This window comes from Bombus fervidus, chromosome 11, assembly GCF_041682495.2.
Source record: "Bombus fervidus isolate BK054 chromosome 11, iyBomFerv1, whole genome shotgun sequence".
In the NCBI taxonomy this organism is placed as follows: Eukaryota; Metazoa; Arthropoda; class Insecta; order Hymenoptera; family Apidae; genus Bombus; species Bombus fervidus.
This window is the reverse complement of record NC_091527.1, coordinates 1641872-1656972: the sequence shown is the minus strand read 5'-3', so window position 1 is coordinate 1656972 and position 15101 is coordinate 1641872. Positions and strand designations below refer to the sequence as shown.

The window sequence follows — 15101 nt, the reverse complement described above, 5'->3', positions numbered from 1 at the left end:
AAGCACGCGAACCTACGACTGTGGAAACTGGACCTACCGCTACGACAAACACGGAACGGCCCTTCCATCTTCAGCAAACCTCGACGCCTTAGCTGCGATCGACGCAAAGCAGGTGACAGGACACGAGACGATGACCGAGCCAGGAGTGATGCAGTCAATGCAAAGTCCATGGGCATTACCTTTGCATGTCATACCAAAGAAGAACCACGACTGTACGCAAAACGCCACGCACCGTACCGACAGGCAGGTATCCACCTCCACATCGAAGACTTCGTGCAACATCTACACGGATTTGACAACAAGCGGACGACGCCTTACCGCGCATCGAACGACAAACGCGCAGATGCCGAATAATATAATATAATATAATATAATATAATAAAATATAATATAATAAAATATAATAAAATATAATAAAATATAATATAATAAAATATAATATAATATAATATAATATAATATAATATAATATAATATAATATAATAACTGTGCTAATAAAAATAGTTTATATATATTAAAGGCATGATGCCAGGTATGTAAATATGAAACCGGAATTGTTGTATAGAAAATACACGTTTATTGTATGAAAATGATTAAAAATATTTTAATCGAAGTATTGCCCATCGCTAGCTATACATTTTTCCCACCTGTCTGGCAATTGGTGGATGCCACGCCAAAAAACTGTCACTCTTTTGAGGCAAACCAGTCATCGAGCCATTTTTGTACATTTTCGTAAGAAGTGAAGTGCTGGTCAGATAGTGCGTGTCCCATCGATGCAAATAAATAGTAATCGGACGGAGCCAAGACTGGTGAGTAAGCCGCGTGCGAAAGTATTTCCCAACTGAACGCTTCAATCGTTTCCTTGACCGGTTTTGCTGTATGTGATGGTGCATTATCATGAAGCAAAATTACTTTGTGTTGCCTTTTTTGATATTCTGGTCGTTTTTCACGCAAAGCTTGATTTAAATCGATCATTTGTTGTCGGTAGCGTTCAGTATTAACGGTTTCGCCAGGTTTTAACGGCTCATAATAGATCATACCCTTCTGATCCCACCAAACACAGAGCATTGTCTTCCGTCCATAGCGATTTGGTCTTGTAGTCGATGTCGGTGGTTCGCCTGGAACTACCCATAATCTTTTACGCTTAAGATTCTCAAAATATATCCACTTTTCATCGCCAGTCACAATTCGGTGGAGAAATGACTTTCTTTTGTATCTGGCGAGTATCATTTCGCAAGTGGTTTTTCGGTTTTCCTGCTGTCTTTCATTCAGTTCATGTGGAACCCATTTTCCCACCTTTTGGATCTTTCCCATGGCTTTCAAACGTATGGAGACGGCTTCTCGTGTCACGTTTAGTTGATCAGCGAGTTGTTGTTGCGTTTGAGCGTCATCCTCATCCAACAATGCTTGCAATTCTCTATCTTGAAACTTTTTCGGTGGTCTTCCACGTTCTTCGTTCCTCACGTCAAAATTGCCACTTCTGAATTTTTTAAACTACTCAAAGCACTGTGATTTACCAAGAGCATGCTCACCGTAAGCTTCGACAAGCATTCGATGCGATTCTGCAGCAGTTTTCTTCAAATGGTAACAGAAAATTAATGCTGTCCGCAAATCGTAGTTTCCAGGCACAAAATTCGACATGTTCAACGTTATTACAAACTATGCTGTTGTATGAAACTTGTATTGTTCTGAGTCGAAAATGTTTGTGAGATGTCAACAAAGACTTTTGGCATCAATGACGCAGTTTAGTGATAACTACATTATCAGCTAGGGCCATCTATAGGCAAATTCCGGTTTCATACTTACAGGCCTGATATTAACGTCAACACACATCACGTCACCAATTCGTTAAAATTTTTATATTTCTATAATAAGTATCTCGATAAGAATCGGATTGTGTTTTGCGCGAGTTTTCCTATCTCCTTTCGTGGCAATTAACGAAAACTTGATCATCCAAACATGCTAAGATTCAACGTTTACAGCGATTCGAAGTCGGCCACGAACTTGTGAGTTGTCGAGGCCGGAAGTTCGCCACTTTGCATTTTGCACCGACGCAGCGTCGAAGTTACGAACGAATTGGGTTGTTGAAGGTTGTTTAGGAATCAAGAAGATAAATCAACCTTTAATATCAACAACAGTTAATTTACCATTAAAGTAATAAAATATTTGCTTCTTTGCCTGAGAAAGACCAAGTCTCAAAATATCTTGCGAGTTTTTTCTTCTTTCTCTTCAGCCTTACTAACGATTTAGTTTCTCGTTCATTGAGATTCTTGACCTTTATAGACTGCTGAATGCGCCACAAATCCAAAGAAAGATTGGCAGAGTAAGGAATTATTTTACAATTGTTCACGATGTATATAAAGGAAATTGTTATAGACATTTAATTAAACTATTTGAAAGGAATATTTGTTATTGTCATTGTCATTCTGGAAACTTTTCAATCTAGCCCTCGTAAGTTGAAGTTAGCAACAGCGAAGAAGAAATTTTGAGAGATATTTAAATTTTTCAGTCTTAAATCATTCAGTGTATAACGTATTGTATTAATTGTTTCTTATAGAAAATTACGTTTGACAGAACAGTCTTCTTTAGAAATTTATTTTGTTCCAGAGTTAAATTCGACGTCTCCGTCGACAGGCGAACTGGGTGAATTAGTCGAAGACGTCGAGAACGACGAATTAACCAAGGACACAGATGACGATGAAGATGCTGTCGAGGATATCCTTTACATGCGTGGCGCGTCATTCACGATACACCTGGACCCACCGCCAGAAAATTCAACTACAAATTCCACGAAGATCAGCGAGGAAACTGGCGCTCCTCTCGATCGAGTCGAGCTACGAGCCACGTCTCAGGTTAGCGATAAACTTTTCTCAGAGGCGTATAATACGATACAACACAATGAAGCTTGAAATTGTTTCGGATATTCATAAATTGGCTTATGCAACAAACTGATTGTTATAAATCGATTAATTAATAAGCAATAATATTGATATTATATTATCTGTTAAATTAATAAAAACATCCCTTATTCGATTCAAAATATTATCTGTGGCTAGATTAACATTATCGAATTAGAATTTGCTTTACTACCTGATTTTATCAGTTAACTATCACAAAATATTCACAGAAGTTCAGTATGGTATTTAACCACGTTTTATATATTTTTAAAAATATTGTGTTATTTCAAATGTTAAATTGGTATTCTTGATCAGTCGATGTATTTTATTATATTTCGTACATTTATTATGCATTTTTGCATAAACTTTCCTAATTGCTGCTTTAAGTTTTACATCAAACGTAGCGATTAAAGAAAAAATCTGTGGTATTGATCAATAGAAAGTGTATCGTTTTTCATAAAGAAAGAAAGACTTTTTTATAAACATGTAATATCTTCGAATATTTCCCTTTCACTATAAACTTTTCAAACATCCCTATACAAATAGAGTTTTGCGAATAAAATTTCTATTTTTTGAATTTTGCGTTACGAATCATAAGTCTCGAGATAGAAAAAATTGTTTCCGCCTCGAAATGACAAATCCTGTTTTATCCTCTTTTTTCGTTTTCATTTTTTTTTTTTTTTTTTTTTTGTTTTATTCTGCTGCGATCTCGTTCCTTGTAACTTTGAATGATCGATCTAACAGTCGTCGATGCGCAGTTATCCGAACGGGATTTGTCCGGAAGCGTTCGAACGCAATTTTGCGATCCGTTGTTTATTATCATTCCTCGTCGGTTCGTCGTATTCATTCCACGTGTTTCCCTCTTTTTTTCGTATTTTTTATTTTTTCCTTCCTTTCTTTATTATTTTATTATTAACTCCAAAACGTAAACGTAGAATATCGCGCGGTTCAAAAGTAATTAGGATATTTGGAAAATTGGTGCAGCTATTCGCTAGATATATAGCTGCAGTCTGGAGTTCAGCTCTATAATAGCGAAACGAATCCGTATGTATCCATTCTCGATGGTTTTTCTACGATCCACTTGAACTTTTGGATCACTAAAAACCCTATCCACTGGTTGTTACTCGTCATGGAAATTTTGATTGTAATATTTGATATACAGTGGCCGTAACAAGCATTGATACATCATTTATTATTATATTTATATAATTTATGTATATTAATTAGAACATTTATATTATTTATTATAGCATTTGCATGGTAATTAATTAGATTCAGGTATATTGAATTTCGTATTGTAGTATCGTGGACGAAAGGCGTAAGAGATATCGGGCGAATTATAAACAAACTGTTGCAGAACATGTGCGTGGTGGGGCTAAGACAAAAGACGTGAGGCTAAGGCAAAAGACAAGGGGTTGCTAAGGGCCAAAGACGAATTAACAGTTAGTGTGAGTTGAGAAGTCAGAGAGTGTGAATTGCGTCGTCGCGAGAGCGTTGGTGACGAGAATTGCAAATTAGCTATCTAGTTGTCTTAATTATAATACGTTATTGTGATTAGTTCATGTTAAATAGTCATCGTTTCCTGTTTAACCAATATCTGTTTAATCCATTTATTGTAAATAAACTAATTGTAGTAAAGATCCTACAGTATTATGTAGTAATATACTTTCGTATGACTGCAAAAGTCTAATACTCTCAAAATCAAACGTAGAACGAGATAGAAAAATGCATCGTTGGAAAATAAGGACATGTATCAATGCTTTCTATAACCGTTGTATATATGCAGACTTGTTCACATCAGACGTACGAATTTTATTTGAGAACAGTGTTCTTATATTCCATTATTTTATATATTTAATAGAAGCTTAATAAGATGAATATACTCGAGTTCGAAACAGATACTAAGTTATATACCAGGAAAACTTCTCTACTGGAATATTGACATTACGCCAAACATATCAGTTACGTATGGTTAGTCGAATCGACAGGTTTGGTTTTCTCGCTCGCGAAATTGGAACACCCGATGAATTATTTTCAATTTCAGCACCCGAAATGTCAAAAACTATAAGGTGTATTTGAACGAAGTTACGAACTTATTGATTATTTATCGTTCGCGATTGCCATTTGGAAATTTTATTTATTTAAAGTTAGGTAATACATCGTTAAAGCAGAGTAAAACATTTCATAAGCTTTACTTTTCTGTGCATCGCAAACGGTCGATAGCAATGTTGATCATAATACATTAATTATGGATACGGAAATTCAAAGAGAAATAGGAAGTTAAAATATAACATGACTTTTCGAAAGGTAAAAAGAGATAAAACGCGTTTCATAAGGCTTCCCTTCCCTCATTTCAATTAATCCTCAATAAAATTTCAAAGTCTCTGAAAACTACACTCCTTATCCGTGCCTAATCTCATTTCCCTATGAAAAACAGAAAAAGAAGAGTGGAAACACGGCTGTTTTAAAAAGCCCCGCTCGTTTCCACACAACCCGGACTTCCTTCGACCTCGTTCACCCGGTCTTCCGGCTAAAAATGTCGCGACGTGTGCAACAGGTTCTCCGTGCACCATCTCTGTTTCGTTTCTGCCATCTCTAATCATTTCTGTTTCCCTCCAAATCTACGCTAACATTAAAGAAACAACTCTCTTTCTCTACTTCCTTTCAAATCTACGTTAGCATCAAAAGAACGAGCAAAGAAGAATCTTTACTTATATTCAAAGCTATGTTAACACCAAAAGATTATGTCTGCCTTTACTTCTTTCCAATCCTATAGTGTACATTAATAGGCGAAGGATAATTTTCTTCGTTATATCTCTGCCCTTATTTATTTATATAAAATCACCATATACTTACTTCGAAAATTTATCCATTTATTCACTCGTTTTAATAATTCTCCATTTTCCTTCAAATTTATTACTGAAACGAGGAAAACAAGCCACTTCTCTACATATGTATTTTTAAAGTTATATTTGAAATCATAGAAAAATCATCTTCTTTCCTACATTCCTGTAAAGTTAACATTTAGAAAACGACTCCTTTCTTTACTTTTTTTCAAAGATATATAGGATAATACCAGACAATTCTCTTTTTTACTTAGCCTAATGGAAATCTACATTAAAAGCAAAAGCTTTTATCTTTCTCTCCGCTTCCATTTAGGTTAATCGATAAAAATACCGATATTTCTTCAATGTCTCGCAAAACTATTCCACCCGAGAAAAGAAAATAAATAACATAATTTCTTACAAATCTAAACCAAATATAGATGCATGTTAATTCATCGAGGAACAATGCATTGTCTATTCAGGGTCCGAATTTGGAACAGAAGCTACCATCCACGATGGAGAGTATAGTGAGCACGGAACCAGCATGTTCGCTAGATTGTGGCCCAGCCGGAAACTGCTATATTGAACAGAACCACGGGGACGACGTCGACCTAATCGACGACGATGACGCAGACGACGCAGACGACGATGCCTCGATGGCCATGGATCTCGAAGGAAACGACGTGGCACCGAGACGGAAGCAAGGATCGTTCAGGCAACGGTGTCAATGCCCCCTTGGCAGAGGTGGAGATCGATGTCAACTCGGTGAGTGATATTTTTCAATTTGAATACACTCGTACGTCTAATATATAGTGGCTACAAGAAATCTTTGTACCTCTACGTATATTATATACATCTTCGTATATTATTGCATTTATTATTGTACTTATAGTACAATAGGAAAAAGAAAGTCTAAAGTTGCTCGAGTTTAAGGAGTTCAAGTTTGGCAAAGTTTAAAATTGCACAGTTGCTATTTAAAAGAACTTGTTTGTGTATATGCATGTATTAGCAACTGCTGTATCAGATATCTTTCATCGTGTTGCTGATTCATTTATTTCGAAATATATATTCCGTTTATTCGCCGCTCTTGTCAAATATTATTCTGTTCTGTAAAATTATGCTATTTTTCCTACCATTTATATCTCAATTTTGCGTTGTCCGCTACTGTACATACTGGTTAATTAAATCCAACTGTAATAAATTTCCTATTATTTGGTAGTACTTTCAAAAAGTTTACAATTTTTGCAAAAATTACAGAAAATTGTTATTATGTAAATAATACGTAAAACCTAATTAAAAAGTGTTTCACTGAAAGATAAGGGTTTGTACAGATACCTTTCGTCACCACTGTTTTTACAAGCATGGTTCGCGTCCTCCCTTTTGCGTTTCACTATTTGATACTATATACGTATGATCGAATACGGGGTCGAAAGTATTTCGTGGAGAAGTTCGTTGACATCGAGAGTGCATAGGGCTCTTGGACGAGAGCCAGTGCTCGACTTGAGCGAGAATTCATCAGCGTGTGACACTCGAGAAATCGATCGCCTGGGGATTTCACAGGGGAGCACATTTAATTATCCAACTGGACCTTTCGGTAGGGTTGAAAAGGGGTTCGAAGTTCAGAATACTGGAACGGATACTGTAGCATGTGGTGCTATTCTACTATACAGAATTTAAACGACGGAAACAATCAATCATTCTTACTTCTGCAAGTAGACCAATCTATTGTAACAAAATCGTGACAGTCTATAACGATTTTTAGATAAGAAAGGATTATATTTGCCATATGAAAGGCACATTTAGACAGTACTTTATATTTGACTAAAAGACCTTCATAGCGTTTTAAAGGATATCCTTATATATGATTAAGTAATGAATTAACTAAATAATAATTTCTACGTATAATTATTACATAATCTGTCGTCAACGTATGTAGTCATAATTATATCTATAGAAATATCCATATATCTAGAAATAATGATACAGTAATAACAAAGGATAATTTGCCATTTGTCTAATATAGTATTGTCGAGAATTGCGGATCTTAATTGCCGAAATAAAAGTAAAGGAACACTAAGGTTACACTTAAAATTCATATTAAAATAGTTTTACATTTATTTAATAAACGATTTCCAGGATCTTCGTCGATATACATTTGCACGCGTCTCAGCACTCTCTTTATCTCGCCATCTTCCATACCACTCTGCCAACAAAACAGTTATATTCATCTGTCTTCGAGACGCCGAACACACTACTTCCACACACTCATATTCACATATGTGTGTCACTACTTCGCGACCAATGTAGTCTAGCACACAAAATTATACATATCTCAATAAGTATGTGTGTTATGATATGTTGCAATTGGGAAATTGAAATTTCTGCATATGGTCCTCGTTTAATATCTAGGGGCTGCTATAATAAAGATATAAAATTAAAGATAAACTTCAATAAAATTATGTTAACAACATAATTGTCCATTGCCCAACCAAATTGCTTCAATTTCGCGAATAAGCGAAGCGTTAAGAAGCCGTTGATCGGTACACAGACAGATTTAGAAGACAACTCATCAGAACAGGGAACCATGTTGCCGCTCTAGTTTGCGGTATGGTGCCACGTGATTTTGCGCCGACACACGCGTCTGCGAATTGCAAATTCCGTTCACCAGGCCACTAGGGTTCGTCCGGGTTACAACACTTTGATCTTAGAACCATTACTCCACGGTATCGCTTAACTGCAGCGGGTGACACAATTCAATTCAACGCGAGACCATCGTGCAATTAGAGTTTCACCATGCTAACGCAATTATATGCGCTCGACGTTTAACTTTGTTCTAACGTACCATGCCGTGCTGTGAAATGATCGTTAAAAACGATTTTCTAAATGAGCGCGTCCCACATCCTCTGGAAATTTGAAATTTCACCCGCTTTAGAATTGCGCGATGTTTCATTGAAGGTTACATCGTGAGGGTTTGCCGGTGTTTTTATCGAATTTTTTATTTTAACTTTAACCCCTTGATGAAGATAACAGAATAGAATGTGATGATGTGTATTAAATCGTTGATAGTTTCCTGAAAATTATTAGAGGTTAGTAGAAATTGAATAATGTAATGATACTGAATAATGAGATAATGTAATTGAGTAGAGTGCTTTTTAATGATAATTATTCGGTGAAATTTACGAATATGGTCGAACATGGTATTATTTAATTGGTCCAGTTTATAAAATGCACAAGATGAATTTGTTAAAACCGTTTTCATTTTATTGTTAAGACATTTCTGCACCATCGATGATCGATGATCTTTGTTTCACGGGAAATGCTGATACCACAGCAAGCATTTTTGTTTCCCACGATGCGACATTTTTGTTAGCGCGGTTCCGGTGAACGGTCTGTTAGTATACCGTCGGTTGCGTTCTACCATCGTATCGATGCGGTGATAACCAGTTTTATTTCACCGAATATCGTCATTCTATACAATATACACTTTTATTTTACTACAGAATGATACAAATAAAGGGAAATGTAGATTCGGGAATGAAATTGTAGATCGTAACATATAAATTATACATTCCCATGGAAAATTTTTAAGCGCATGGAGAAAAAGGATACTAGATATAGCGTAGTTATTCAAGTTGATCAAATTCGAAACAAATGCTTCGAGCAAATGCAAAGTTTCATCGGCGGATACTCTATAAACCTCCGCTAGAAATAAAAAAAAAAAGAAAAAAAAAGAAGAGAGAGCAGGAAAGAAACGAAAGATTAAGATTTCGATAAAAATGTTAAATATATAAACAATTAAAAATATTTCACAGGACACTAATAAGCTCCATCAATTCTATAAATATCTTTTTAGAGCAAAATTCCCTGGATAGATACGAATGTTATACGTACCCCAATTTCCTCTATCAATTCTGTTCAAACCAAATCTCGTTAAACTACCAGGGTACAAATAAAAATAAAAAAAGAAAATCGAAAGCTTTAATTCAACAGATCTGGTCTCAATTCGTCAGAATTCGGAGATGCCTGGCATAATAGCTGGTGAACAATTTATCTGGCACAGAAGTGAAACGAATCGGTGGTTGAATTTCCCACGAGCCGGTGAATCCTAGTTTGCTTATCATTTATTTATTTTCCGCGGTGTTTATCGCGAAACTGCGAGATAACCGCCGGGAAACGTATCGGCGAAGTCGAACGAAAAGCCGGATAAAGCTTGAAAGCACGATAATCGACGAGAAGGTAGAGCGAATTCTTGCCATTTCCTCTGACCTAAAACCCACCGCGAACACAAGCAGACATAAGATCCCTTGAATCCTCCAATTCCTGTTTTCCTCTATTACTCGAATAAATAAATAAACACCACGATCCAATATCTATCGATGTACTTAGTTTTCGTGGTATTTTTTGAACGATTAAGGAAATAGAACAGAGAGACAGAGAGAAGGAAAAAAGAATATTCGGATGGATTGCGTAAACGAATAGTCTTGATGGTCACGGTGAATCACGTCGAACGAGATTTATTTAACGATTTTGTAGAAACGTCAGGAGAAGAATTTCTCAGCTGACGAACTAACCGCTATCATGGAGACACAAAGATTTGTACGTTCTTGTGCCGTTCATATCGATTCAATGCCTTTGCTGATTTTTGCGATCTACGATCGTTTGTTGATTTGTTGATGATTTTTGTTTGTTGATTTTGTACGTAAGACAATTGCGTATTCTACTTTGCTAGAATTTTTCGTAACATTGCAAATTTGAAGATAGTCTGGCAACGGTAATTGGGAAAAGTTTGTCGTTGATTGTGCTAAAATACATGAAAGATTTATTGCGAATTTTTATGTTTTGATTTTATGATGATGGGTAGTTTAATAAAACTGAATAATTAACAAAAACCAATCAGTAAAAATTGTAGCGAAAATTTTTCTTTAGACTCCGGTTGCTTGAACAAAAAATAGAATAACTACCATCAAGTGTTTAAGAAACAATTTCGCGAAACATTGCAATAATTCCATTGTAGGCGATAAAACGTGTAACCTCTATGGAGGACCCCTTTCAGTCATCGGTGTTCGCGGCGGACCGAGCGCTGACAATCTTAACATGCTCACCATCGAACCGTTCGTTGATGATCGGTTTTAGTCAATCGGTGAGCAAATGACAAAAGGCCCAGATCCGAGACTTCGGGCGCCTTCATCACATTAAATAACTAAGTAAATGAATGTGACTCGTTCTTTTTTTTTTTTGTAACCATTAAGCCAACTCCCTACACCATATAAACTCTTCCACAATTCTCTCTATTTTCAAAGTAGCTAATTTATTCTCTTACTAAATATAAAATCGATATTCCAATAACAGTACTAAATACATAAAACGATATTTATATTTCGTAAATAATCCAAATATTTCACACCGATTCATCCCTAGAAATCAATCACATTTTCCTATAATTAAGAAAAGTTGACGTAACTGATAAATTTCCCAAAGAAGTACTTGTACATGTACGATGAATAATCTGGTTTCAATCAGCGTCAGCTAATATTAACGAGTGGAACTGAGTTTATTGGCCTTTATTGGCTTATTTCGAGCATCGGGCTAGCGCACGTTTACCTAGAGGTTCGAAATCACGGAACAAGGCCATTCGGATCCCTTGGCGATCCTAGAATTGCTCGTGGCAAAATTCGTTGGAGCCCCGGGCTGATAGAGTTAGTATAGGATTTAATGAAACTACAATTTATTTGCACTAAACTATTGCAATGACTATACAACCTGTCAGGCAAATATTTGACAAACATTAGTCGAACTTTCACAGCCTGACTTTGGTTTAGAGAATCAAACGTTGTTCTAATAGATTCTCCCACTTTATTGCTGTTCGACGAGTATACGAGGATAGAAACATATGCAACATCGGAATAAAAATATAGTTTTTATTGGAATTTAAATCTTCTCGTAAATCTATAACGCTTTGTTATAGATATTGCTGTCGAAAATCTAGCTGGATAAAGTGGAATTTACTGAAAATCTATCTATAGCTAGTGTCACAGAAGCTTCCAGTTGCTGCGCTTGAATTGTTTCGCTCTTCTTTACTCCAGTTTGATTTCACTCGAATCGATTTAAATTTTGAGACGATCAATTTTAATGTCGAGCTCTAGTAAAAAAAATATCCTTATTGGAGTATCAAAATTTACGATATATGTGTAGATTGATGCACAAAAATTATGGGACATCTTTTATTTTTAATAAAATCGCAATATTTGGTATAATTTTTAAATTGTATGTACGGTTTTAATAAAACTTTAAATTTAGTTAGCATTTTATATATCAGTTACTTTCTGAATCATACGAAGTACCAAATTAAAGGATATCTATCATTTTATTATCACTCACGTGATTTTCATTTACTATTAATTACAGACATTTGAAATTAAACGATTCATTTCATTCCATCAAATAAATTATTTATTATTTTTTGGTTTATTTGTTTCTTTCAATTAAAGTTCAATGCCTTTTTAAAATGCTATTTCAAAAACTAATTTTCATTTAATAAATAATCATTATTATTTCCTCCCGTAATCTGTTTTTCCATTTATTATTCTCACGCTTAGCTTTAAATTTCTTTGATGGATAAAATAAAGAACATAACATCACCTGAAATACATTATATATCATATAATAACTAATATTATTTGAAATATATATTTAGAAATCATTATTGCAAATAACTTTTTAACCAACCTCTTCGATGCATCTAATTTCTCCATACACACTGCAGTCGCTATCAATCACAGCATATCGTCGTCTTACCAACAACAACAAAATCATAACGACCTGACAAACACATCAAGGGACACGCAGCATCATAACCGAAATATCGTCGAATCACGCTGTACCACGAGGCAGATATCGTCTCGTGCATAATCTCAGAACGAATTGTATCGTTCGCCTTAAAACGCGATATCTCGAAATTAACAGAGGCTCAGCGTCTTGGTTGACGAAACAGCTTTTTACTGCACACGAGCTGGCGTAAGCTTGATGCATGAGACGTTTGGATCGCGAATAGTCGAGCGACGACAGATCGTCGTTCCTTCGGGGATTACGTGAAAGCGGCAGCTTCCATGATTTGGCCTTTATCGCTATCCGGTTTCACGAATTCGCGGCCTCGACCATCCGATTCCACAGCTAGATATTAATCAAACCACGTCGAACAGATCGATTCTGGTTTCTGAAACTTCGTAGCTGACAGCTTGAAACTGCAATTTACGTCGCCAACTGTCGATAGCCTCTGCTACTGGGTTAAGTTTTTCAATTTTAGAATTGTTGAACGTAAAAGGGGGTGGACCGCGGATGGGAAGAACAATGTTTTATTGATGGGGGAGATAAATGTTGTTTGGAACAGAGCAGCTTGACGATGGGAGATTTGTTCGTTGAACGATTGTTTACTATTGTTCATGGGAACTGGTTCTTTCGATCGAATTTGTAGACTTTTCAAGGGATATGCTTTTTGCTTTATGCTACTTCTTGTATTGTATCGGATGTAATTTTTAATCCGTTAACCGAGGAACATGAGCTAACTCGTTACTCGAATTGTTAATCTCTTGGACATAACAATTTTCTCCATACCTCATTTTGCTGTTAAAAATAGATTATATCTATATCTCAAAAAATTAAAACCGATCTAACTAAAATTCTTGTCTTTATTATCTCTTAATTTCCTGATTATAAAAATTTCTAATTGACGAACGATACAATTAACAAATTAAGTAGTAAAGATACTTTCTCCGTATTGGAGACCTTCATTTGTTATTTGTATATAAATGTAATTAACGCTGTTCGAAATGCTTGCCATTATTCCTCACCTTTCGTACTTCAAATCATCGCAAAATTCCTCAAAAAGTACAGATAAATTACAAGCTCTAACAAACTCACCTAAACTATGCCAAACTCATCACACCATTCTCCCTAATCTTACGAAAGCACACGTCGTAACGAATATAAAATCCTATCAAACACGCTTATTGCAATACAATCCTCGAAAAGATTGTTTCTTAAGATTCTAATCAGAAAACTGACCAACTTCCCAATCTTCCTTATTGTCGCTTCTTATCAACTTAGAAATCCAGCAAGCATAACTGAGTTGAGCCAAGTCTAGCAGTGGTTCTCGTTTCAAAAATCAACCACAATCTATCCGACTTCCTCGGCTCTTCATAAATACCAGCAAAGCACGTATTCATCCCGGAGACAACAGAGAAGCGGCTAAGGTGAGGACCGTGGACTATCTGTGGCAATTAATCTGTACTATGTACACGGCGCACAGTTCGTGTGGCAGGTGATTTCGGAAGAAGGGAAGGGAGAAGCTTAGCTCGGCCTTCGAACAGAGGGGAGTTGGAGACAAAGATTAAAAAAGATCGCCTCGGCGCAACTTTCCTCCTCTTTTGTTCCGTTCTCAACGAGAAGTTAGCCGATCGTCGAGCTACGCAATCTCGACGTCCTTCCCGGTCCTGGAAACCACTTTCTTTCCACCCCTTTTCATCGCTGTTCGGTATACACGTCGGCTTTTTTCCTCGAATGTCAGGCTTCTCGATGGTTTGTACTTGTTCTCAGGTTTTATCGATACTTCCCTCGTGGAAATTCGCTGACTACCTCGAGAGGTCACGTAATTGCGCTTACTCGAATTGGGCGGACAAACCCTTATGTAGTTGCAGTCACTTTTACTCGATCACTTAGGAGAAACGCGCGGAAACAAATCCCCTTGCTTTTTATAATTCTTTTCGATTACTGATAGCCGTTTGTTTAATTTTCACCGATTGTTTGACCACGGAACGATTGTCGTTTATCGATCTACAATCCATAATGAGCGTGCATTGTCCGGACGAGCGTTCACGGAGATGATGGAGTTCTTTTTTAGTCTCTTTTTTTTTTTAACGAGGAGAATGTATGTTGGCTGAATTAATTGGGAATTGATAACACGTCGTTATAAAGTTTAACATTTATATTTCGTTCATGTCATAAATTTAAAGTTTTCGTTAGTCTATTATGTGAAAAAGAATTTGGTACAAATGCTTGTGACAAATAATTGATAGTGAGTTTCAAGTATTAAAGGTAAAGCAAGTAGACAAAACGATATATGGTCAGATAATCGTCGAATGAAAATGAAAACTACAGTATGTTAAACAATTCTGGAACATGATTCAGGTACAATTTTACGTCTCATTGACATTTATCATTATCAAATCACGTATTATCAAATTGTAGTTTTGTGTCGATATACGTTCGACAACTATATCTCAAAAATTTATCTACATTTAATTTTCGATGAAAAATTGTCGCGCGCCTTTTCATCAAAACGGCCGATGGACAAATAAAATTCCTCGACTATATGATTCGCAA

General features: G+C 36.0%; 1 protein-coding gene across 2 annotated transcripts in view; it reads left to right on the top strand.

Annotated features, from left to right (window-relative positions):
- The window catches only part of LOC139992527 (pikachurin), a 254987-nt gene that overhangs the window by 102485 nt on the left and 137401 nt on the right, over nt 1-15101 (top strand). For both annotated transcript variants that reach the window (XM_072013437.1, XM_072013436.1), the window contains exons 4-5: nt 2609-2853; nt 6206-6488. In XM_072013437.1, coding sequence (XP_071869538.1) covers nt 2609-2853; nt 6206-6488 — 528 coding nt within the window. The remainder of the gene's footprint in view (nt 1-2608; nt 2854-6205; nt 6489-15101) is intronic.